The 27,331-nt window shown below is 33.9% G+C and overlaps 1 protein-coding gene and 1 long non-coding RNA gene across 2 annotated transcripts in view; one reads left to right on the top strand and one right to left on the bottom strand.

Annotated features, from left to right (window-relative positions):
- Nucleotides 1–637: 637 nt before the first annotated feature.
- On the bottom strand, nt 638–5,335 carry LOC117327727. The gene is made up of 2 exons (XR_004532712.1): nt 5,241–5,335; nt 638–3,292 (listed from the first exon to the last, which is right to left on the bottom strand). It is a non-coding gene; the product is annotated as an uncharacterized LOC117327727 (long non-coding RNA).
- Nucleotides 5,336–6,881: 1,546 nt separating this feature from the next.
- The window catches only part of LOC117327728 (inositol polyphosphate 5-phosphatase OCRL-like), an 86,752-nt gene continuing 66,302 nt past the window's right edge, over nt 6,882–27,331 (top strand). The window contains exons 1-14 of the mRNA XM_033884856.1: nt 6,882–6,962; nt 8,882–8,982; nt 10,847–10,870; nt 12,149–12,256; nt 13,523–13,702; nt 19,153–19,357; nt 19,655–19,819; nt 20,226–20,333; nt 20,637–20,751; nt 22,248–22,364; nt 23,439–23,546; nt 24,488–24,558; nt 26,469–26,580; nt 26,878–26,987. Of these exons, the coding sequence (XP_033740747.1) occupies nt 6,892–6,962; nt 8,882–8,982; nt 10,847–10,870; nt 12,149–12,256; nt 13,523–13,702; nt 19,153–19,357; nt 19,655–19,819; nt 20,226–20,333; nt 20,637–20,751; nt 22,248–22,364; nt 23,439–23,546; nt 24,488–24,558; nt 26,469–26,580; nt 26,878–26,987 (1,595 nt within the window). The 5' untranslated portion in view covers nt 6,882–6,891. The remainder of the gene's footprint in view (nt 6,963–8,881; nt 8,983–10,846; nt 10,871–12,148; nt 12,257–13,522; nt 13,703–19,152; nt 19,358–19,654; nt 19,820–20,225; nt 20,334–20,636; nt 20,752–22,247; nt 22,365–23,438; nt 23,547–24,487; nt 24,559–26,468; nt 26,581–26,877; nt 26,988–27,331) is intronic.

Here is a 27,331-nt window from a genome sequence, read left to right on the forward strand (position 1 = left end):
GACACAAAAAATCAATTACAATTATTGCAGAAGGAAAGGGACATAGAATAAACAAAAATAAAAAGATATTTCTGACTGCTCCGGTCTCGATTCTGATAAAGAATTCAAAGAATAAAATGAAAATTTCTAGAATCTCTCGACCATAAAAGTGACAGTTATCTTATGAAGTGCATGACTGATGTATATTGCACACTCTGTATTATTAAAACTTAGTGGCAATGTTGAAGAAACAAGAAACCTTATTGCGATGACAGAAAAAGAAAGCTTGTGTATGTCACAGCAGCAGTGAATTATCTCCCCTGATGGGTAACGGTGAAGAACTAGCTCTCTAATGTCCATCATGTGGAAAAATTGCTTCCCTTAGTTTTATCACAAAGTTAAATCATCTCCTCCCATTGGTTTATCACAGCGATGTCAAAAAAGTTATCAAAAATTACAAATAGATAAAATATTATCACAATAAAAGCAAACATAAAATAGACAAGTCATACTGAACATTCCTATATATAATTTAAAAACCTATCCAAGATTGATGGTCATTGTCTGATGAACTGGAAATTATCTTTTAAAAATTGGCAAAAATTGATTTACAATTAGTTTTAATACTCTATATATGTGACATCTGGACATATTTTGTCATAACACCATTTACATCTATCTAACTCCTATCAGACTATGTGTATATGGTACATCAGGACGGTCACCTCCAATACATTAAAACACATTGTCTGCTTTAGATATCTTAGGATCATTGTCACTAGACATGTCCGTTTCCTGCAGTGTAAAGCCAAAAATGGCCATAAACATAACTTCTTTAAAAACATCATTATCACACCCTGTTTTAGCAGCATAAAGTACATGTATAGATTTTTGGCATACTTTTCAATGGTTACCAATGCTTGTAACTCCCCAAATCACTGCTTCAGTTTAAGTAATACATCATTTAACTTACACTAAAATCAATGAAAAAACTTGTCTTCATTGTGATAGACTTGTAAACAAACTGTATTGAAAGTAATATGAACATGATTAAATATTAAATTCCTATGTTTGATATAATAACATTTTAATTTTCAATTAAAAATTTAAACAATATAAAAGTAGACATTAACCTTATTTACAATGCATAAAATCCTGACAAAATTTTAGTTTCTGATGTCTCTTCAAAAACTTGTATAGCACACTTATAATCTACCATGTCAGTTTTATATACATCTTCCACATTTAGGGATTCTGTTAATGCAGACATCCCAAAAAAATGCTGTATGAAAGTTGTATGACATATCATAGACATGTATCTTAATTACCCACAGAATCCTTGTAAAAAATCAGCAATCTTGTTATCTTGGCAAGAAACAATGCTCTCTCAGTCATACTTATCATTATACAAAAAAAAAATTGATGCAAGTAAAAAATGTTCAATAATAAAAGACTAGTTAATTTCTTCAGATATACAAAGATTGTCAAATATAGAAGATAATGTTTGACATAGCTTCCATCTCTCTTCATTATTGACCCTCAAATCTTAATGCTCCTCTCCAAATTCCTGATTATCTAGTTGTAAGTCTTGCATTCAAATACTAAAATCTAACCTAAGATACTGAATATCTACATACTAGATACATAACTAAACATCTTATACCACTAGTTACATTATATCATTGGTCAACTAACTTTAACATTAAATTTTAGATGATCTTAACTGAATACAAACTTTAACATTAAATTTTAGATGATCTTAACTGAATAAAAGAACATAGTCCTAGATTAATTTTGATTTCATTTTCACTTCGAAAAACTGATATGTAGTTTTAAAATTTATATTAGATATAACAAAATCTGGGTTTAAAAAGATTTCAGGTAATATGATCCAATTATCATATTAAACTACAACAAAAAGCTGATTGGAGTATTTTAACTCATTGTCAAAAACTGTTAACATGTAAATAAAATGTCATTCTGAAGTTGTAGACCAAGATATTTTGTTGATTCTAAATAACGGAACCAGTTACAACTTATTCTAATATACATGTACCCGCACCAACCTACAAGTTTATAACCATGCATATTATCTGTACCTTGAAATTGCAGTAATTATATATTCCAAATGTCATTGAAACTGTTCAGGAAATATATATACTCGGACAATAGCAAGTTTGTAAAGTTTGAATTTTTGTTTATAGAAATGTCCCACTAAAAAATGATATTTGATATCTAAAATAAAAGTCCCTGGAATACAGTCAGAGATGATAATTTTTACAGAACTATTCTGATTGATTAAAAGTGTGAAAACATTGCATAAGCTGGTTCATTTGTAGTTAGATTACTTACTATGAAAGTAAAAACACACACTGCAAAACCAATCTTGACTCTTCTGTATTTCACATCGATGACACATATTTACACATAGATATTTTTTTAAACAGAAAAATTTCTCCATTTTAACACAAATGACACAAATACCTGTTGAAAGAGTGTAAGACCAGAGAATAGTGAAACATAAACAATATGAACATCAGAATATTTCATGTGAAAAAAAGATTTCAACCAGTGTGGTTATCAAAATAAATCCAGCTGTTTTTTTTTTTATTAACTATCGTACGTGTAATCATATAACGTATCTCCAGATAGATTCCTACATTTCTGGCATCACCTTGTAATGCATGTTCTAAAAACCTCTCAATAGTTATTTGATAAAATAAACAGATGCCTGAGGTGAAAATCGACTGACATGAACATCTTAAATATAAAAAATCAACTCATTTTCTTATTGATACACAGTTCAAAACACATCTCTATGTGTATTCTGTTATTGAGCCGCCTCTGTTAGTTGAAAAACTTCAGGTTTGTAGTCGCTTCCTCGACTAAGAGATTTTGATCTTTCAATTTCTAATTTTGATGTTTCATCAAGCTCACGTTCTTTATCAAATTTACTTCCATCGTGGACATGCCTTCGTCTGACAATGTCCCGGTATGGATGAAGATGGTATACAAAGGTTTCCCAGTTGACGTTTTCTAGTCCAACTTCCTTAATCTCTGCCATCTTTTTCTCAATATAAATGACAGGATCATCAGGCCTTTCTAGCATCAAGCAACTCAGAAGGCTTTCAAACATCTGAGGGATTTTGTGTGTGGACAAATAATGTTTTGCCTGTTCCCGAGAGCTTGCCGTTTCTGCTGCCATTTTTGTGTAAAATTTTATACAAATTTATGGCAATGAAACGAATGTACAGCCAGGCAGCAAGCACACCTTGTGCTGGTGGTCACCCTAGATTCCCTGGCAAATAGTTCTCTGGAATATAAGATGAAATATCAACTATAAAGTGATACAGTTAAGTTGTATACAAATTTATAGACATCAGATCAATGCTGTGCAGTTATCTACCTGAAATAATCATGTAGATGTACTTGAAATAAAATAATTACTTAGTCATCATACAAATGAAACTTGTCAAATGTTTGAACTTTATATCAGCCAACTGTTGGTTGGTTGGTACTCCCAAAAACATTAGAGGATTACCCGGCGAGAAACTTATGAGGGGCGCTGTGTAACCTCTAATTTCCCAAGGCGGATTTACACTGTGCAGAATGTCAAATGTTCAAAGTAAGGATTTTGATTATATCAAACAGCTATTAAATTACATTTAAGAGTTTAACAAGGTCATGATATTACCTCTTTTTTAGGAATCCATCATTAAACCCACAAATATAGCAATCAGAGACACACAATCACGATCATTTACATTTTTAGGCTTCATTCCGGTAACAACTTTGATTGAAAATGGTGATCCGGTAAATGCAAAAATGAAATATAAAACAAAAACAAACGAAACGCTACTTTCTTTGTACTTCATATTTGTTTCGCTTGATACACACATTCCATATTTTTTTCACCACAAATACTGCCATGTTAGAAAGGTCACTTGAAGCGGTAAAATGATGAAGCAAAGTGTTTTGTGTTTAAATACATGTATTATCATCAATTTGGTGTGAATTAATTAGTGATTGGACTGTTTAAATGCGATATATAATACCTAAACTGTAAGTACATATTGTTGTCATCTAGTTTAGACTTATATCAGTTTTCGTTATAACCAAAAAATAGCAAGAGACATTTGTAGGTAGCTAAAATAGGTTGGTTGGTTGTCTTGTAAATCCTGGCTTTGTTCAGAGCACCCCGTTTCCGGGTATTATGGTTTGATCTGTGTCGCTGTCAGGATATTACTGTTGTTATTGTCTTTGTAGCTGGGATGAAATTAAAGCATTGTGCATATATAGAAGGCATAATATACATAAATGCATGTTTAGATTGGACGTTTTGCTACAGTTCAGTTAAGGACCAATAGAAAGACTGTCTATACAAGCATGAAAATATATATATGTATCAGTGGTGATTGGTTACACACAACATTAAATAACTTAGGATCTACAAAAGTATCACAGACCTAAATTGGGCTTTTTAGGCAACCTAGTATGTGTAATTATAAAATAATGAAATTATTAATAAATCATGATATAAGATCGATATCTGTAATAGAAAGATGTAATAACAAATTAGCATGACAGTGCTGAAACTCGAACCTGCAACCTCTTGTTCTCTAAAGTGACATCCCAACATTATAGGCTAAAGGATAATTCAAACTAGCATACAAGGTAGTCAGATCACAGGGGCATGTCTACTGTAGTGTTATATTAAAACATATTAATATATAGGTATTTCTGGCTATTTTTTAACTTAAGACTAGACATGCCCTTGTAGTCAGATTACCTATACTCTCCAATTTTACACTCATGTAGTTTATTTAAGCCAGCTTGACAAGTTCCATGTATATACAGAGCAAATTACAGAACAAGTACATCTATGAGGGCCGTCTCTGAGGATAGGTTTGCTCTCTGCATCGCCAATCAAGACAATGTGTGAATAACTAGCCCACTAATGTACTGTACAAGGCTAAAACCTACATAAACTATGAACTGAACACTGAAGTAAATCATACTAAGATCTTACAAATAATATGTCCTCGATCAGTATACAAGTATTAACATTTCCCTTTGTCTCCACAAGCGGAGCGGTACCAGTAGGCTTATTATACATAACGTTTGGATATGAGCCAATACCTTTGTCCCATAAAGTTATAAAGTAGAACAAGTTTTAAAACTCACATACTTCTAATAAAAATATTATCAATATATCATTTTTGTAAAACTTCTATCCATATGCTGAGCATTGCATTCCTTACCGTCTTATCAAACTGTCATGAAGGAGAGCACAATTCCCGGCACATGTCATCTATAAATCCGCCAGTGTCTGTCGCCTTGGACGCGTTAGACAATAACGACGGAGCTAATATTTTATTTTCGTATTTACTAATTTTAAGATTAAAATATCAAACAAACCATATTAATATGTTCAAAATAAAAATTTGATGATACATTTTAGTCAGATATGAAATTCTTTTAAGAAGATGAAATTGAAAAATATAATTCGAAAACAAACCTCAATGATGTCAACGAAAATAATCCATTTCCTGTTTCCGTTTTGGTGCAGACGGTTTTAACAGTTGTAGAAGAGAGAAAACAACTGCATACCAAAGCAGTGGCAATTAATGGACTCTTTAATACATAACTGCCTTTCGTTATGCCAATGGGAAGTGCTAACATGTTTTAAATATTTGATAGAAAGGTTGTCTTTTCTAACTCTTAACTTCACATAATCAAGGACGGGTCTGCGAATACCTGAATGTTTAACACATCTTAAATCCTACGATCAATAGTTACTTTCCACATTTAAATCCACATGTAATAAACGGGAACATCAGTTGAATATCAATCTGGTGTTGTTCACCAATATAAAAGATTATTCTATTCTAAAATATATCTTTGCATCTCTAAAATATATCGTGGACTGGAGAACATTTCTTATAAAGCGGTGTACATGTTTCAACGTCTATTTTTGGACACAATTTGACTCTGAAGATATGTATAACCTAAGTGATATACATGTATGGGCATTCATGAGGTAAATATTAAATATGAGTAGAATCGAGAAAATTCAGTTTCCGCTCGGTCCACGGTAATTTGTTTCCTGGTCGATTCTGCACCATGTCGGTTTCAACCAATTTGGACAAGAACTGATGTGCATGAGAAGTTTTAAAAGAAGATTTTACAACAAAAGTAAATATGTCATCAGACGCAGCAGTATCTCTGGTTCAGAAGAAGCTAGAACCAAATGTGAAATGTGTTATCATATCCTTTTAAACAAATGACAAAAGGTTTTGATATAAGTATATGGTATAAGTCCATGTTCGTATTATATTAAAATTATATTAAATATTTATGAATTTCTATATGTTTGGACTTGACTGGGTGCATAAATACTTTGGTTTGTTTTGTTTAACGTCCTATTAACAGTCAGGGTCATTTAAGGACGTGCCAGGTTTTGGAGGTGGGGGAAAGCCGGAGTACCAGGAGAAAAACCACCGGCCTATAGCAACCTAGAGGTGGAGGGCTATAGCGATAAAGTGTCAGGACACCTTAACCACTCGGCCACCGCAGCCCACCGTGTGCATGCATACACTACTAATAATTAACAGATTTCATGAAGCTCAGCTGGTTAAAAGCCAGAAATCCTAATCTGAATGTACATTTTCCGTCTTTGTTAAATGTAATGATAATATAGATATAGATACAGGTATAATGTAATTTTTGTAGTACACTCACCCATATTAGTCCTTAACCTTCTTGGAAACAGATTAATACAAGTTTTTAAAAGTTGTTTCCGGATCCTATTCCTTTGACTGTGTCATTGTAAACATTTGTAATTATATATACATATTAGAATGAAATAAAGTTTATTTTAATCCTTAACTGGCTCACTGTCTAAGAGGGAAGATGCTACTTGGAAATGCAGAAGGCAAATTAGACCGTTACATTTGTCTGATTTCAAGAAAAGGAGATCATGCGTAAGTACAAATTGTACATGCATTTATGTACATGTATTCAAAAATACTCTCTACTCCATGTATAGAAAAAGTCATAATAAATTTCTGCGCACTCTGGTGTTTCACTTGACCTAATTGAGGGTGTTTGTTTGACTGTCCAGAAGTAGTTCTATGATTCTTTTGTTTGCAAGACACGTACAAATTTGAATTATGATTTGACCTTTATTTGACTTCTGGAATTGCTAAGTGTCAATTATCAACCAATTGAAAGATACAGTATAGTGACTACAAACCTGTATCATTTGAAAGATCTAATGGAATAAATTTGGGATACTTTTGATATTTTCTTTAGTGTAAATCAGGACATGTAGACCTAGTGATTTTATGTTGCATCCAGATGAGCTTATAGCGATATATAGTTATATGAGCTTATTTGGCCCCTGTCTTTAGAATATTAAGACCATATTTAAAATCGAGATTAATAATGTTGGCCTCTATATGTCTATTCTAGATCCTATTTTTAAAAATAGGAGAGGTAATATGTTATTAGAATTCAGCTGAGCACTTCACAAAAAACTAAGGGCTGATGACAGAGATAAACCTTAATTGGCAAACAATTTTCAAATCCAGTATCTACAGGTCTGCCAAGATTTTTGCCTGAAACATTAGATGAGATATATTTAGGTCACCTTAGAGAAGCTTGGTGACCTTTTCCACTCCAGCTTTTTCTGTTGTCTGTTGTTAGTGAACATTTTCACATTTTCGACTTCTTCTCCAAAACTCTCTCAACTACTTTTTATGAAATTTAACTCTTGAACTACTTTTTATAAAAAATTTAGAAACCTTCCTTGAAGGTTTACCAAAATTGTAAATTTTATGGTCCCTAACCGTCAGGGGCCTGAGAAGCGGGCTTAAAGGGGTCAAATTGACAGATATTTAAAAAATCTTCTCAAGAAATACTCTTCATGGATGGAAGGTTCTTAAGGTGCAGTAAACTGACATGTTTGAGCATAATTTGTTTCAATTTCATTGGAATTTGATCAGGGCTAGCTTTTCTCAATGCAAAGTTATCAGAAAATGTGTCAAGGTAAAGGCCTTGCTATGGGGTCAAAAGTAGGTCAAAAATAAAGTACATTGTAAATGCATAGACGATTTTACATGTTTTAGACCCAGGTGACCGTTAAGGTCTATAGGCCTTTTGTTAATGAATATTGAAAAAGCCAAGGATTATGTTATATAGCCAAAAGCATGCTGTGATTGTTATACATTGCAGGCCTATTAACTTTGTTTCAATGAACAATTTCATATTTTAAAGTAAGAATAAAATGACCTATCCAAGAGGCATCATATAATGATGTTTTTTTTTCTATAGCATGCTGGGATGAAGGGACTACTAAGTTTGTTTGAACAAATTACTTTGACCCATTTTCAAGGTCACTGGTGTGTCAAATGTGGTGAAATCTTTAAAAAAAAAAAAAAAATCATCTGAATATGCAAAAGGCTCAGGGTCATGATATTTCGTTAAAAGCATGTTGAGAGTTTGGCCTGTAAATTTTTTTTCAAGTAAATGACTACTGTATTATGTTCATTAGGTTCATGGGGTCAAATGTGCTAATATTTTCAAATTATTTCCTCCAAAATACCAGGGCAATAATATTTGATATACATAACAATTGAAAAGAAAAGGTTTTAATTTGGGTTCAGCATCCATGACCCAAATGAACTTTGAAAGTCATTGAATTAAATCCTTCAACAAAATTTTCTCTTCATAATATAAGCTGCATAGCATATGAACAATACAGGCCCATTGAGCCTTTTATCGTGATACAAAATCTCAAAAGAATCAGATTTTTTTTGCTGCTACAGAAGAAATATTCATGTATGTCATTGAACAATGTGTAACTTCTGTGTTTAATGTGTCTGTGATATTTAACTTTCAGTATATTTTTATACTCTTCAACACGAGTTCCTTGTCTGATAGCAGAGGATCTTTGCCTGGAGGTTGTTTTCCCTATTGACAGTACGCTACAGTATACTACAGGTAATACCATTGCAAGATAATTTCCTCAAGTCCCCATGCAAAGTAGTTCTATAGAGCAGAAATTGAAATCCACTACAGTAATGGAACTCTTTGATGCTATGGTAAATTAGGATTACAGTATATTGTTTTTTACCAAATTGATTATAATTTAAAAATATGTCAGGTTTTGTTTTCATTTCATTATTACATGACTGAGAATATGACAATTACCCTTAAACGTTGCTTCCTTGTGGTGTCATATGGTAAAGAGTTGGTGTAACTAGTAGGATACAACAATTACCCTTAGACATTGCTCCCTAGTGGTGTCATGGTAAAGAGTTGGTGTAACTAGTAGGATACAACAATTACCCTTGGACATTGCTCCCTAGTGGTGTCTTGGTTAAAAGTTGGTGTAACTAGTAGGATACAACAATTACCCTTGGACATTGCTCCCTAGTGGTTTCATGGTAAATAGTGGGTGTAACTAGTAGGATATGACAATTACCCTTGGACATTGCTTCCTAGTGGTGTCATGGTAAATAGTTGGTGTATCTAGTAGGATATGACAATTACCCTTGGACGTTGCTTCCTAGTGGTGTCATGGTAAAGAGTTGGTGTATCTAGTAGGATACAACAATCACCCTTGGACATTGCTCCCTAGTGGTGTCATGGTAAAGAGTCTACCAGTATTCAGATCATTTCCTGTTTGTAGTGTGATTTGTAAGTTGAGTGTTATTGGCCTGTCTCTGTGTTGTGTAATTGGAGTGGATCACGGAAACATGTCTAGTCTTATATAAAAAAATAGCAGAGATACCTGTATATAAAGACTTTAAAAATAAAAGAAAACCAACACGACATTATCGCTAGCGCTTTCAGGCCTCTAGGCCATCTTCAGGCGATTGTTTTATTGCTTAGGAACAGGATGACATCATAGACTTTATATATAGGTATTTCTGGCTGTTTTTTAATGTAAGACTAGACATGCCCCTGTGAGTGGATGATCAAAAAATCAAAGTCTAAGTTAACGTTTCATTCCCCAAATGTATAATGCATTAGGAACAGGTGATCAGGTAAACAAGGATTCATAGAGTGAATTGAGTTGAAGTCAGCATATGTACAGATTTACAACATTGTTTACTGATAAAGTGTTTACTATCTAGACTAGTGTACAACAAAGTTCCCTTCACAACACGGACAGCATGTCATTTCTTTTTCCCAGTCAGTTTGTAATCATTTTTATTTCATTGTTAGAAAAGATTATTTAAGAGCTCAGAATTCTTTCACTTCGTTGAGTTATTTTTATCTTTGAAATACAGTATAAAGTAGTATAATCCAATTTTACAATTACAAAACTGAAGTAAAAATATTTTAACTTGTACAGTGTATATTGGGTTGAAAATAGGATTGTACTAATGAATTTAAATACTAGTGTAATGCAAAACTAGCTTAAATTACAGAGAATAAGAAATCTTTATCTTCATCATTTCATCAAAGCCTCTCTATGTTTTTTTTTAATAGATATAAAACTTTATTAAGCTAAGCTTCATAATCCTTCAAATCGGTATGTCTGATCAACTTTGGGTTTTTGGTGTGTGGCTTTAATCGCCAGTCTTCTATTAATTCTTCAAAAGAAACCAGTTTGTGCATGCATGTGTGACATATCTTCCGTGGCCCAATTACATTTAGAGAGTTGAACACTGCATAAGAGATTCCTTGTAATCAGTTGGTAGTTTGCAATTATGAAAAACTAGTTACTATAGTATTAATTCTCACATACACGTAGATATATATTTTCTATCATTCAAGTTATTTTTGTAATTTTTGTCATTATTTATATGTTAAGAAAACATAGAAAGGTTTTAATTCTTGAATATTTTGATTACAGATGTGCCGAAGAAAGGACAAGGTGGTAAGTCATTCTGTAGTACTACTTTGTATTAAAGTGTGACAATTCCACAGAATCACAAATTTGCTTAAAATGCCATATCTTTGATGTTATACTTTGCAAGATATTTCAATTCCAAATATACCTAAAATTAATCATATAAAATTACAAAATGAAACTACAGTATAACTTGTCAAAACTGGTACTTTTAAAATCGACCTGACCAAACCGACTGTCATGTTTTCTCAACAAGCAACAACCTAAACAAACACTTTCACAATTACGGATTATTCAGGGTGACGACCATGTCACTGATTGAAGTGCCAACGGTTGTTGTTTACCTGTAATTTTAATTGGCATCTTGATGTGATTGACGACTATACACCACTCTGAAAGAATTACCATCTCACATTGTGAATATTTTTCAAATGTATTCTCAGAAAATAAAGTGCACGCGTGCCTTTAGAGTGTCCAGTTGATACAGATCTAAGAATGCCAATCTGTATCAGGCTTAAAAACTTTGTTTTTGATTATTTTGCACTTGTAAAAATACATCCAGATCGGGAAACAGGTGACTTTTCCTCTGTTGAAGTAATTGAAAATCTAGATGTGCATTTTCTTTGTTTTAAATTTAAGTCAAAACCCATTTCTCAGGTGTTGATTATTACCAATCTTTTTAAACTGGATACCTGTGTAAACCGGCCAAATAGTCTGGTCCCAGTGACATCCGGTTTAGACAGGTTACACTGTACATGACTTTGTGGCTATTGCAGTAACTGGTAATTTTAGTGAAAACGTTAACAATACCTCATGAGTTTATCAAATATCTGAATACCCGTAGGTAAGTGATGCTCGGAACAGTTATTTGTAAGGGAGGTTATACAATAACCCAATGAACCTCAACTCTCCACAATGTTGAACATAAATATATATTGTAAAATGTTAAGGTGACAGAATGCAAGTAATGTATATCTAAACAGTGAAACTGGTTGTGCAAAATGTAACGCCTTGGATTGTCAATTACTTTTTTTGATATATATATATATATACCGTTATGTACCATCACTAACCAATCAGATATCAGATTACTGCAGATTCCAGGGATTATGAATTCAAGTTTGTTATGAAATTAAATGTTTGTACGTAATTCCTTTCTTTGGTTTTTGATAGTTTTTGATGGTTTTTGATGGTTCTTTCAATTTAATATGACATCAATATCAATATTTGTAGATAAGTAGTATATGAATTTATTAATTTAAGCATTTTATGTTGTATATTAATGGTTCAATGATCTATTTGCAGTGAAATGTCTACTTGGATTGCGTACAATGGACAAAAACATTCGTATAGAACTGAATAATGATGGATCAAGTCAGAAATTTTTCTTGGAGATTAAAAGAACATCAAGTGGTAAGAATACAGAAAATATTTACAAAAATATATATTTATGTAGCTACATTTATTCCTTCTTGTGTAAGACCTGAGATGATGCCAGTTAGATCGAACATGCAAACATCAAAGACACCTGTGAGCAGCAAATCTTTGAGAAATTATTAAAACTAAGGGAGATAACTCTATGGAAAAATACTTACTTTGATCATATTAATTAACTCCCCAGTTATATTTTGTTAAAACCTGTGTGTTATAACACTAAGTGGAACAAAATCAACTCAATTGTGATGTCATTACCTAGTTTACATATATTGTGACATCAAAGCCAAACTGGAATGGAGTGAGATTATTGCCATTTCAAATTTCTGTGACAATTTCTGTCTGCACAAATTCATATTTTAACAAATATTGGTGAAAATATTTTACTGATCAACTGATTTTGTTTTCATATAAGATTGATGAAACTCACGACTCAGTATGTTCAGTAAAAAATTAACCATTCTTTGCCTTGTTTCCTCAATCTTATGAATTGGTAACTTGTGTAAGATCCTCTATCAATTAACTCATCAGTTGTATGATAAGTTTTATATTGCTCAACTTAAAGAGTCATACAGAATTTATCCAACCAAACATGGTACAATGGATGCCTTTACTCTGGATGTTAACAATTGACCCCTATAATCATGAAATATTTGTATGCAAAGATCATATACATATGTACCTTAGTAGACAGATGTCGTAACTCTTACTTTCTGTTTGTCTCTCTGTTCTCTGCTCTACTTTGCATCGTGGTGGTAATGAGGTGTATTGGTGTGTCTTTTCACCTCTACATTTCACAAGACTATACACATATGTCTGTAAATTTCAATTGGTATACATTATTTTTTAATGTCACAGATTTTACTGACAATATTTTTATTGATGAAATTTTCTAGAGTTTTTTTTGAGAAATAGTCATTGAACAAACCAAAACATTGTCAAGTTCAACCATGTTTATTTACATAATCATTTCGGTTCATAGATATGACTCTTGTTAACATATAACATATGAAACCTGTTTAAATGTTTATACAATGTACAAAAAATGGTGATGCATTATATAACACTAGTTGAGATAATGTCTTGCAAAACATGTTGGCATATACAAATCTTGTTGACATATACAAATCTTGTTGTCATATACATATCTTGTAGACATATACAAATCTTGTTGATATATGATATCAACCCCATTTATAATACAATACGAAACTTGTTGACATACAGTAAAAAACTTATTTTCAGCATATTCAGTGACGTCATCCATGGGACTTCCATCCTCCTTCAGCTGGCTAGAGAAATACCAAGCCCTTATACAAGGGTCTACTCCATCCCCACAACCAAATGATAACCCCTTTGCTAATGATGTGTTTGATCCCTTAAGATACATGAATGTTGACCCGGCTCCCCCTGAAGCTGTGCCAGGTTGGTGGACACACAAGAATCTGTCATGGCGTGGCTTTATCTATACTCCAGTAGTGCTGCATGCTTACCTTCTAGTACCCTTCCTAATAGACCTCTCTCCACACTGACTTCTTTATTTCTCTGTGTGAATCACCATGATAATGAAAAACGATACTTAATTGCTTTAAATCATCAAACAAAATTAATATAAAATCAGTATTTAAAATCCAATATTGAATTATATCAAGAGAAATTATCTACATTTCTTCATTTTTAGCTCACCTGGACCGAAGGTCCGGTGAGCTTATGTCATGGCACAGCGTCCGTTGTCCGTCAACATTTACTTCAAATCGCTACTAGTCAAGAAGTTTTTATTGGATTTTGACCAAATTTGGCCAGAAACATCCTTGGCAGAAGGGGGACAGATTTTGCATAAATGGTGACTCTGACCCCCGAGGGGCCAAAGGGGCAGGGCCCAATAGGGGAAATAGAGGTAATTCCTTTAAATCGCTACTAGTCAAGAAGTTCTTATTGGATTTTGACCAAATTTGGCCAGAAACATCCTTGGCAGAAGGGGGACAGATTTTGCATAAATGGTGACTCTGACCCCCGAGGGGCCAAAGGGGCAGGGCCCAATAGGGGAAATAGAGGTAATTCCTTTAAATCACTACTAGTCAAGAAGTTCTTATTGGATTTTGACCAAATTTGGCCAGAAACATCCTTGGCAGAAGGGGAACAGATTTTGCATAAATGGTGACTCTGACCCCCGTGGGGGCCAAAGGGGCGGGGCCCAATAGGGGAAATAGAGGTTATTCCTTTAAATTGCTACTAGTCAAGAAGTTCTTATTGGATTTTGACCAAATTTGGCCAGAAACATCCTTGGCAGAAGGGGAACAGATTTTGCATAAATGGTGACTCTGACCCCTGAGGGGCCAAAGGGGCGGGGCCCAATAGGGGAATTCCTTTAAATCGCTACTAGTCATAAAGTTATGAATGGATTTGAACCCAACTTGGTCAGAGACATCCTTGGGGGTAGGGGAACAGATTTTGCATAAATGGTGGCCCTGACCCCTGAGGGACCAAAGGGGCGGGGCCCAATAGGGGAAATAGAAGTAATTCCTTTAAATCGCTACTTTTCATAAAGTTATGAATGGATTTGAACCCAATTTGGTCAGAAACATCCTTGGGGGAAGGGGAACAGATTTTGCATAAATGGTGGCTCTGACCCCAAAGGGACCAAAGGGTGGGGCCCAATAGGGGAAATAGAGGTAATTCCTTTAAATCGCTACTAGTTATAAAGTGATGAATGCATGCATGTTCTAAAAACAATTCTTGAGGTCTTTCAGACCTTTAGAGAGTCTGGACTTCATTAATCTTTAAAGCAGTTCGGATTCCCACACCATAACCATATATAGCATTGTTAGAGATTTACAAATAAAACAAATTCAATATGAACATTATTTTGACATTTGGTCCAATCCAACCAGGTGAGAGATACAGGCCCCATGGGCCTCTTGTTAACAAATAGAATTATCCTTTCAGCTTTACACTTGAATTGATGAAAAATTAAATTTCAATTGAAATGAAATGTGTATGTTAGATATGTTATTATTTATGATTTCAGAAAGTTTTATGCATGTAATAAGTCAACTGACTTTTTAACTTAAAGTGTAAACAGAAAAAATTAACAAGGTACTCACACAAAAAGATCAATTTTTAGCTTTTGTATTTAATTCCTTGTAACGGTTAGAATTATTTCCCATGCTAATTAGGAGATTCTTGTCCATATCATTTGGGGTTAATATGTAAATTACAAGGTTTAAGATGGATATTTGAGTAAACCCACATTTTAAATACCGTAACTTATTAACCTGGTATCAAAGTATGAACAAGAGATCAAACATCAAATATATATTCAGGAAAAATCTGGATCCTTTAGGATCATAATTATGTACGTAAACTATGTGATTCTTGAGTATTACATCAGAAATAGGATTAAAGAATCGGTAATGTTGTAGATGTCACTATCCCAGACTGTGTCATTATTACCAATACACGTTGGATTTTACCCATGATCTACATCAACCTGGGCTGTTCACGGGCGATAAACCTAGCAAAATAAACCTGTGATCTACATAAACAGACAAATGTAAACTGCATACTCTGACATATTTTCCAGTATGAACACTGTGGTGTCAGATTAGACAAGTTTCACTATCAGTTGATACTTCAGGACTTGAATTGATCTGTTGTTATTGTGGCTTTTGTGTGATGATTTTTCTCACTTGATATTCTTTGCTTTTACATATTAATATTTTTTGTGTTTATTCAAAATATGGCAGTTTCTACTTATGCATGTGTGTGTGTGTGTGTTTTTTTTTAATATATTTTATATTTTTTTCAATAATCAAATTTTAAGACTACCATATACAAATGTAGTTTTAACATTAAAAGTGCTCTACCTTATGTTTTATATAGATAACTTCTAGAATTAACTTCATGTATCTAGAGAATATACCTTTGAAGTTTGAAATAGTCTAAATTACATGTATCGAAGAATTTGTAATTGTTTAAGCACCTTTATATGATTTAGACACAATGCTAGTTGATATACCTTTGCACTGCAGAAACATCTTGCAAAAACACCCAACTAATTCTTATGTCAGGTTCAGGTTTCGATAGAACACATTAAATGCATTCACTTAACATACATACTTATTAGTGTTTTAAGTAAAAAAAAAATCTAAATTTTCTAAAGAATTATCCAAATATCATGCCATGTGCTTACTACCTGGTAAGTTTTTTAAATTTCAAAAATTGCAAAACAATTTTAAATTCAAGTAAATTAACTTTATTGATGTTTTCATTCTCTTTTAATGAAAAAAAGATACATCACTTATCAAGAAAAATTGAAAAACAATTAAACATTTTTGCACTTGAATAATGATTTTCAAAATGAATAGTTCACAATTAAGTTCTGCACACAAATTCTTAAAACTTTGTTTTCAACTATTAGCAGTACTACATTTTTAGCTTTTCATTCAAAAGGTATAGCTTAGTGTTCTGTGGTTTGTATGTACCTGGTAGGTTGTTGAATTTTTTATCCTGTATTGCCTGTCATCGAGGTCATTATAGGCGTGTGTGCTGTCACAATGAGACTGGCCACCAGCCCCTTAGTTTCTGTACCTAAAAACAAGATTATCTCCCCTAGTTGAAACTTTGGTTAGAATCAGACATATCATAGCAACCAAAATTATAAACCTCAAATATTTCACCTATGATTTTGATATTCTAGCAGTATGCTCCCAAGGGAGATGAGAAAGATGATGACTGGAAGACAAATGGCCCAATAAAACTGGTGATAGTTTATTTACCTCTAAATATGCTTTTGTGACTTAAGCAGTGAAAAATAAGGTTGAATTTTTATAGTAATTATTACAACTTGCAGTGTGGAGGTAAGTTTAGATCAGGGTCATGTATACATTTGACTTTATTGAATAAAAGTATTTTTTTTTTTAACTTCTTTGTTGGGACCCACAATATTCAACAAGATGAAATATGAGGGAATTACTCTCCGTTTGGATACAGGACTGGAGTTGAAAATAATAATTGGCTCCAGTGAGCTTGTATTTCCTTGTTAGTTGATTCTCTGCCATTCATTCCTCTATAAATACATCCATAGTAGATATATAGTTGATTCTCTGTCATTTATTTCGGCAGTGGCCGAGTGGTTAAGGTGTCCCGACACTTTATCACTAGCCCTCCACCTCTGGGTTGCGTATTCGAAACCTAAGTGGGGCAGTTGCCAGGTACTGACCGTAGGCCGGTGGTTTTTCTCCGGGTACTCCGTCTTTCCTGCACCTCCAAAACATGGCACATCCTTAAATGACCCTGGCTGTTAATAGGACGTTAAACAAAAATAAACCAAACCAATCCTCTATAAATACACCCAGGGTAGTATAGGAATCACTGTGTGTGTCTGACCATCTGCCTGTCACTGTATAGATTGTATTATAATGCAAATTCTTGAATTAAATTTTCTACCATATTTCAGGAACTTTCACACGTTCCTTTGAGCACGATCTGGACATCAGTTGAAGGTCAATGATATACAATTTAAATGTTATTGATGCATTATGTACCAGTTTAGCATCTTAAGGATTGCAGGCCCCTTGGAATCTTGTAATTTGATGCATTTTCTTTTACATTTTGTTTTTTGCATGTCTGTAAACAGAAATAATATTTATCTGAACAGGAATTAACATCAATGATATTACAAGAATTAATGGTTGTTAGTCCTTAATAGTAGTCGAAGACTAATAAATGATGTCAAATACAGTGAATATGAATTGGCAGTATTGATACACAAGAATAAGTAGTATTGATATGAACAATGGTTAATTATTTCTTTATTTTCATATTTTGTGTAATTTGAGGCATTTTAATCATTCCACACAAGTAACTACATTTATACTAGAGGAGGTCATAAAACACGACATACACTTGATGTTTATTTTAGCAGATCAAGATTGTAAGCAGCAGTTATAATAGTATAAAAGCATTTAAAATATTTGAAATATGTGTGTATTATTTCATTTTATATCTAAGGAATAATTCTTGTTTTTTATTGTTTACTGGTGTGTTAACTGCGTTTTTTGAAGATATTTTAAATGACGCACGTTAATGCTTCATGTTGAAATATCTGTAAAAAAAGAAGTGCAGTTTATTTACATTTAACCAGTCTTTTTTATTTAATATTAAAAATTTCATCGGCATTCTTTTTCTGGCGTTATACGAATAGACATAACAGCTGGACAATTAATGGATTCACTGATTCCAATTCGGCGGGAAATGTTGTCAACTACAGGAATAAACAATATATAGTTCTCCAGTAGCATCGTTTTTTTATTTTATTCAATTCCTGTACTATATTTCAAACATTTAAATTCTTTATTGTTATTTTTTTGTTAATTCTACCACATTCCATTTGTATTTTATTGGGGAAAAAATAAAAACAGAAACGAAAATTTTCATTGCGCATTCACACCAATTCCACATGTGTGCACCAGTCCGGCTGGTATTTCTACGTGTCAAATTTGATGTTAACACACTTGTAAACAATGTTTTTGTTAGTATGTAAGGAACACTCGCCGGAAATGTAAATATTGTACATTTAATCCTTGTCAAAACAGGGAAGTATGATTTATATCAGGAAATAACTGTAACAAGATTTGTTATCTGAGAATACATCAGTTTTATTTTGTCTAGATATGTTATAATAGATATCACCATGTATCTATAATCACCTTTGGGATTACCACATACATTGTATCGTGGATGTGACTACAGACACACACAGGTCCAGGGTAAGATGATACAGTGGGGTGCTAGAATTTGTTCCTTAATTTATTATCTGTTATCTTTTTCTCTCACTTTAATCATTATCTCCAGTTTATATTTTCTGATTTCAGCTAAGAAAATTGAGGCACCTACTTTTTATGCAGACCGAGATTCTGGTAGTTCAGGGGAGGGAACTACATCAGGGGAGGGAACTACGTCAGGGGAGACAACACCTTTTGGATTTGAAAACAATTTCACAGATTCTATTGTAGTGGATGATATACCCAGTAATCTTAAGAAAAGTCTCAGCAAGGATTCTCTCGACTATCTAGATGAGTAAGTCAACTTTTAACTTTCAGTCCATATCTCTTGTTACTGTAACTGTAACTCAGAAAATTACCTTTCAGGAAACTGCAATGTAGTATACATTATATCATCTAAACTGGATTTTTGGCTTGTTTTTCTTTTCTCATAGCCATATTCTATTGAAGAATATAAGTGATACATCTGCCACAACTTAAATATAACTAATGCTACTAGAATATTTAAGCCCTTTTTCAATACACCATTCAGCAGGAAATACTAAACTGGTATAGAGACTAGGTAATTGTTTTTTGTTGTGTATTGTTACAGATCAGACATGACTGACTCTCTGTCAAGAATTACTAACCAGCTCGGCCTCGGCGGTTCAGGGGTGGAGCTGGTAGAGGGGATTAAACCAGCCACAGGACGAGAGAATATTGTACGACATCTGATGAATCAGCGGGAAGAAGAATTCACTCACAAAGAAACTCTCAAGTACTAATTGTCATTGTACAATTAAAAAGTTACCAAACAACACATTTACACTCTTTGTTATCATCTTTAAATGAAAATGTGTACAAGAGATATTTGATGTCTAGTTTGCAGTGTCATTACCCTGCATTCCATACAAACCATGCAAAAATATTCTACTGTTGTCATACAGTACAGTATCTCACCTGACACCACTTACACAACCTTTTCTCATTTTTTCCTGAATTTTAATGACCATTTTCATAACTATAATCTCAGAAGGATTCTGCCTAAAAATATCACTTGACCAAGTGAAATCTGATGTTATTTTATCTGCTCATGAATAACTGAAAATATGTAGTCAAAATGGTTCTTAAAGTCTACTTTTCCAAAACTGGAATGTTTACATTGGTTACTGATTTGTTTACAGAGTATTCTGTGGGACGTGGAATGTAAACGGTCAGTCACCTCTCAGCGGTCGGTCACTGGCGAAGTGGCTTGATGCTGACCAGGAATGTCCAGACATATTTGCTATCGGGTAATAAATTTGAGCATGTTTTACAGGATCTGTTCTCTTCTAAGAAATTGGTTTTTAATATGTATGTGAAATAAATTGGATGTGATGATAAAGGTGTAAATACTGTTTAGTTTGTTGATTGTGTTTATCTACTTACTTAACTCTTCCCGTACTTTGTGTTCTTTCCGGATTCTGTACCAGAAGTACTTATTAGACTCGCCCCCAGAAGTTTAAACAAAATGACAGGCTACATGTTTTTTCTGTTTTAAATCAAACTTACTGATATGCACAGTCTATTATGAATAACTATGTTTGGTTTCCTAGGTTTCAAGAACTAGATCTGAGTAATCAAGCCTACATATTTAGTGATTCAGCAAAAGAGACTGAATGGTTAACAGCAGTACGGAAAAGTTTACCTTCGAAAACGTTATACAAAAAAGTAAGTGTACCAACCAAAACTATACAAAAAAGTAAGTGTACCAACCAAAACTATACACAAAAGTCAGTGTACCAACCAAAACTATACACAAAAGTCAGTGTACCAACCAAAACTATACAAAAAAGTAAGTGTACCAACCAAAACTATACACAAAAGTAAGTGTACCAACCAAAACTGTACAAAAAAGTCAGTGTACCAACCAAAACTATACAGAAAAGTCAGTGTACCAACCAAAACTATACACAAAAGTAAGTGTACCAACCAAAACTATACAAAAAAGTCAGTGTACCAACCAAAACTATACACAAAAGTCAGTGTACCAACCAAAACTATACACAAAAGTAAGTGTACCAACCAAAACTATACACAAAAGTCTGTGTACCAACCAAAACTATACACAAAAGTAAGTGTACCAACCAAAACTATATACACAAGTCTGTGTACCAACCAAAACTATACACAAAAGTCAGTGTAAACTATACACAAAAGTCAGTGTACCAACCAAAACTATACACAAAAGTCAGTGTACCAACCAAAACTATACAAAAAAGTCAGTGTACCAACCAAAACTATACACAAAAGTCAGTGTACCAACCAAAACTATACACAAAAGTAAGTGTACCAACAAAAACTATACACAAAAGTCATTGTAAACTATACACAAAAGTCAGTGTACCAACCAAAACTAGACAAAAAAGTCAGTGTACCAACCAAAACTAGACACAAAAGTAAGTGTACCAACCAATACTATACACAAAAGTCAGTGTACCAACCAAAACTAGACACAAAAGTCAGTGTACCAACCAAAACTAGACACAAAAGTAAGTGTACCAACCAAAACTATACACAAAAGTCAGTGTACCAACCAAAACTATACACAAAAGTAAGTGTAAACTATACACAAAAGTCATTGTAAACTATACACAAAAGTCAGTGTACCAACCAAAACTATACACAAAAGTAAGTGTACCAACCAAAACTATACACAAAAGTCATTGTAAACTATACACAAAAGTCAGTGTACCAACCAAAACTAGACAAAAAAGTCAGTGTACCAACCAAAACTAGACACAAAAGTCAGTGTACCAACCAAAACTATACACAAAAGTAAGTGTACCAACAAAAACTATACACAAAAGTCATTGTAAACTATACACAAAAGTCAGTGTACCAACCAAAACTAGACAAAAAAGTCAGTGTACCAACCAAAACTAGACACAAAAGTCAGTGTACCAACCAAAACTATACACAAAAGTCAGTGTACCAACCAAAACTATACACAAAAGTCAGTGTACCAACAAAAACTATACACAAAAGTAAGTGTAAACTATACACAAAAGTAGAGTACTTTATACTGTAGAATAATGGTTGTTGTAATGTGTATATTGAAGTACTGTTCAGATGAAGTATCTGTGTACATACAGTCACTATATAGTAGTTAATACTGTAGAATATTGTTTGTTGTAATGTACTGTAATAGTACTCTATACTTTCAGGTGAAGTTGATTCGCCTGGTTGGTGTTATGATGATTGTATACATTAAAGAAAAATACGCCCACAAAGTCCATTTTGTAGACTCGGATTATGTCGCCACTGGAATAATGGGAATCATGGCAAGTATTTAGACTCTGTAGATACTCAACATTGCTGTTTTATCCTGACACTCAGTAGTGTCTCCATAGATACTCAACATCATTGTTTTATCCTGACACTCAGTAGTGTCTCCATAGATACTCAACATCATTGTTTTATCCTGACACTCAGGAGTGTCTCCATAGATACTCAACATCATTGTTTTATCCTGACACTCAGTAGTGTCTCCATAGATACTCAACATTGTTTATTCTGACACTCAGTAGTGTCTCCATAGATACACAACAGCATTGTTTATTCTGACACTCAGTAGTGTCTCCATAGATACTCAACACCATTGTTTTATCCTGACACTCAGTAGTGTCTCCATAGATACTCAACATTGTTTATTCTGACACTCAGTAGTGTCTCCATAGATATTCATCATCATTGTTTTATCCTGACACTCAGGAGTGTCTCCACAGAAACTCAACATTGTTTATTCTGACACTCAGTAGTGTCTCCATAGAAACTCATTGCTGTTTTATCCTGACACTCAGTAGTGTCTCCATAGATACTCAATATCATTGTTTATCCTGACACTCAGTAGTGTCTCCATAGATACTCAACATTGTTTATTCTGACACTCAGTAGTGTTTCCATAGATACTCAACAACATTGTTTTATCCTAAAACTCAGTAGTGTCTCCACAGAAACTCAACATTGTTTATTCTGACACTCAGGAGTGTCTCCATAGATACTCAACATTGTTTATTCTGACACTCAGTAGTGTCTCCATAGATACACAACATCATTGTTTATTCTGACACTCAGAAGTGTTTCCATAGAAACTCAACATTGTTTATTCTGACACTCAGTAGTGTCTCCATAGATACTCAACATTGTTTTATCCTGACACTCAGTAGTGTCTCTGTAGAATATGAACCCAAGTTATAAAATATGCCACCCACCTCTCTAGTGGTATTCTATCTCTACATTCGTATCCCAGTCAGCCTTGTAATATACTAATAATATCAATCCTTATTCTGGAAGTACTTTTCTCCCCAGGGTTAAATTGACATTTTTCCATAGTAACTAGATTGTTTCTGTTACAGGGAAATAAAGGAGGAGTTGGAGTTAGGTTCTCAATTCAAGGCACATCCATATGTTTTATCAATTCACATTTAGCAGCACACCAAGAAGAGTTTGAGAGGAGAAACCAGGTAAAGTAATCTACTTACTTAAGCTCAACAGGTCATTTTACAAGAAGTATTATTTTTAATGCCCTCGTAATGAAATGAAATATAATGTTATCTATGTCTGTCCGTCCCATCCCGTCCCGATGCAATGTAACTAGCTAATCTCAGGAACTGTCAATGTGATCCTCACCAAATCATACATAAAAAATATCATACTATGATGTCTTGTTGTGTACTTTACTCGATCTTTTTTCAAGCATCAAAGATGGCCGCCACAGCCTCTGATTGGCTGAAATCATATGCATTAATAACTGTTGTTCTATTTGATGGATCTCAATGAAACTTGATGGAAGGGATGATAACATGACAGCCCTAATTCTAAATGAAAAAAAAATGTTGAATTACGATTCAAGATGGCCGCTAAATGGAGGCTCCTGATTAGTCCAAATTTAGATGATGTACCCGTGGTTGGGTTATACTAAGACAATGGCAGTGTTTGATAAAAAAAAACAAAATGACTGCCATTTATTACCTTATGACTTGCTAATATCATATCCAGTAATAACTTTTGTTCTGTTTGATGCAGGTTATAATGAAACTTGGTGGGAGGGATGATAACATTACATTGTTCATTTTAAACAAAAATACTGGTATGGAATTCAACTTTTAATTTAAAATTAACCTCTAATAAATAAGTCAACACCATATAGCGCTATTCCAGTAAAATTTATATCGTCTGGGAGGACTCAGACATAAAGAAAGAAAGTCTATGCATGGTGGGTACTGGAGAAAACACTGCTTATTATATGATACTGCTTTAATTAATTAAGTTGCTGTTTCACAAGCCTGGAGTCCTTCGATTGGAAAGATTTTCTACTGGAAAAGCCCCAAAGCAATTGTTTTTTAGATATCATATATTGGTGAAGTGTTCAGTTCAACATTTTTTTCTGGATGTGTTTTCATAGGATTACCGGGACATAAACTCCAAGATGAGATTTAAGCAGTTTGTTCCACCCCTACATATTCGAGAGCACGAGTAAGTACTATCAGACCGCAGCATACAATGAGCAAAACTAATGACATTTCAGAACATATACATTTCTGGTGAGAGTGATATTACATTTGAGATTTTGTTTTCAAAGGGGGAAAGCCCAAGCAAATGATAGGTGCTTCATTACACTGATCTTTGATAAAAAAAATGAGGCATCCTACTTCCTAGTCAGATCTTTGTTGAATCATTATATTGATAAAGAATGTTTTCTTGACAGCTCTGTATAAATATGCCCTTGTTTTTTATTTTCTATATTGCATTCATAATTTTTTTTCTGCTGGTTTGATAAGAGTTTCTTACTTCACAAATATGTTTTAAGTCTTTACATTTTAATTTTTCATTTAAATTTTGAAGAATCTGTTAAATTGATAAATATTTTATTTTATAGATATTTTGTTTTGAGAAATATTTATTAAAATATGATACACAATAATTTTAGGTCACCTGAGACGAAGTCTCAAGTGACCTATTCTAATCGCCTTTTGTCCGTCGTCGTCCGTCGTCCGTCGTGCGTCCGTAAACTTTTTACATTTTCGACTTCTTCTCCAAAACCACTTAACAAAATTCAATGAAATTTGGCAGAAAGTTTCTATGGCTGAAGGTCAACCAAAATTGTGAATTATAGGGTCCCCACCCCCCAGGGGCCTGAGGGGTGGGGCCAAAAAGGGTCAAATTGACTAAAACTTCAAAAATCTTCTTCTCTACTCTCAGATATGGTGGAGTCAAACACTCTTTATAGATGAAAGAGTCTTGTGGTGCTTTACCAAAATTGTGAATTGCATGACCCTGGGGTCTCACGTTTGCCCCTGGGGAGGGGGTAAACTTTACTATAGTTTATATAGGGAAATCACATTTTTGACTATTATTTGTTGGATTTGTATTGGAATTCATTCTAACTTGTATCAAATTATCAGCATGGGATGACACTTTGATGGTATGTACATGTTGGCCCTAATTGACCCCCAGGGGCTGGTGGGCGGGGCCAAAAAGGGTCAAATTGACTAAAATTTCAAAAATCTTCTTCTCTACTCTCAGATATGGAAGAATCGAATACTCTTCATAGATGGAAGGGTCTTAAGGTGTTTTACCAAAATTGTGAATTTCATGACCCTGGGGTCTCACGTTTGCCCCTAGGGAGGGGGTAAACTTTACTATAGTTTATATAGGGAAATCACATTTTTGACTATTATTTGTTGGATTTGTATTGGAATTCATTCTAACTTGGTTCAAATTATCAGCATGGGATGACAGTTTGATGTTATGTACATGTTGGCCCTGGTTGACCCCCAGCGGCTGGTGGGCGGGGCCAAAAAAGGTCAAATTGACTGAAATTTCAAAAATCTTCTTCTCTACTCTCAGATATGGTAGAATCAAATACTCTTCATAGATGGAAGGGTCTTAAGGTGCTTTACCAAAATTGTGAATTTCATGATCCTGGGGTCTCACGTTTGCCCCTGGGGAGGGGGTAAACTTTACTATAGTTTATATAGGGAAATCACATTTTTGACTATTATTTGTTGGATTTGTATTGGAATTCATTCTAACTTGGTTCAAATTATCAGCATGGGATGACAGTTTGATGGTATGTACATGTTGGCCCTGGTTGACCCCCAGGGGCTGGTGGGCGGGGCCAAAAAGGGTCAAATTGACTGAAATATCAAAAACTTCTTATCAACTACATGTTAGAATCAAATACTCTCCATAGACTGACCCCAATAGGACTGATGGGTAGGCCAAAAAGGGTCAATTTAGTTGGCCGAAATATTTCAAATCTCAGGTGACCGTTAAGGCCCTTTGGGCCTCTTGTTTAGAATGATATAAAATTGATGTATAAGTAAGAGACTGTCTTAAACTGATATTCAAACAGTACATAGTTACATATGTTATCCCTGTAGTGTCCTGTTTTGGATCGGAGATTTAAACTACAGAATAACTGATCTGGACATCGGTAAAGTGAAAACCCTCATAGAACGAAAACAGTTTAAGGACCTTCGCTGCTATGACCAGGTAAGATGAATAGAAGTACCAGTACTTAGAAGGGAAAATCTTCTAATGTTAACTTGAATATAAGTATTTTTAATTGTACATTTAACTGATTTAATGATTTCTAAAGTTCCCTTTGTTGACATTTCCTATTACACCATTCTATTGTAATGGTGACACTAACTGTAAGTCATCGAGCCATGTTCAGATAAGATTACGCACTCATGTAGAACACTTAGAATAACTTGTTTACATGAGAAAATTATAATTTGTATAGGAAGATAATGAGCTGAATTGACATACCTTGTTTCCATGCTGCAGCTTCACCGACAGCTGGGGAGGACAGATGTGTTTGACGGGTACCAAGAGGGGGAATTAAATTTCCAGCCGACCTATAAATATGATCCTGGTACAGATGTCTGGGATACAAGGTAAACACACTGTCTAAGGTTCAGGTATTGTCTTGGTTAGTGAGACAATAAAAAGAAAATCTTGGACTTCAGGTTCTTCTTTGTCATGCCAGACGTCTGGTTAAGATTTTGTTGTCATGCCAGACTTCTGAGTAATATTTTGTTGTCATGCCAGACTTCTGGTTAAGATTTTGTTGTCATGTCAGACTTCTGGTTCAGATTTTGTTGTCATGCCAGACTTCTGGTTAAGATTTTGTTGTCATGCCAGACTTCTGAGTAATATTTTGTTGTCATGCCAGACTTCTGGTTAAGATTTTGTTGTCATGTCAGACTTCTGGTTCAGATTTTGTTGTCATGCCAGACTT

The sequence above is a fragment of the Pecten maximus genome, chromosome 5, assembly GCF_902652985.1.
Source record: "Pecten maximus chromosome 5, xPecMax1.1, whole genome shotgun sequence".
Classification (NCBI taxonomy): domain Eukaryota; kingdom Metazoa; phylum Mollusca; class Bivalvia; order Pectinida; family Pectinidae; genus Pecten; species Pecten maximus.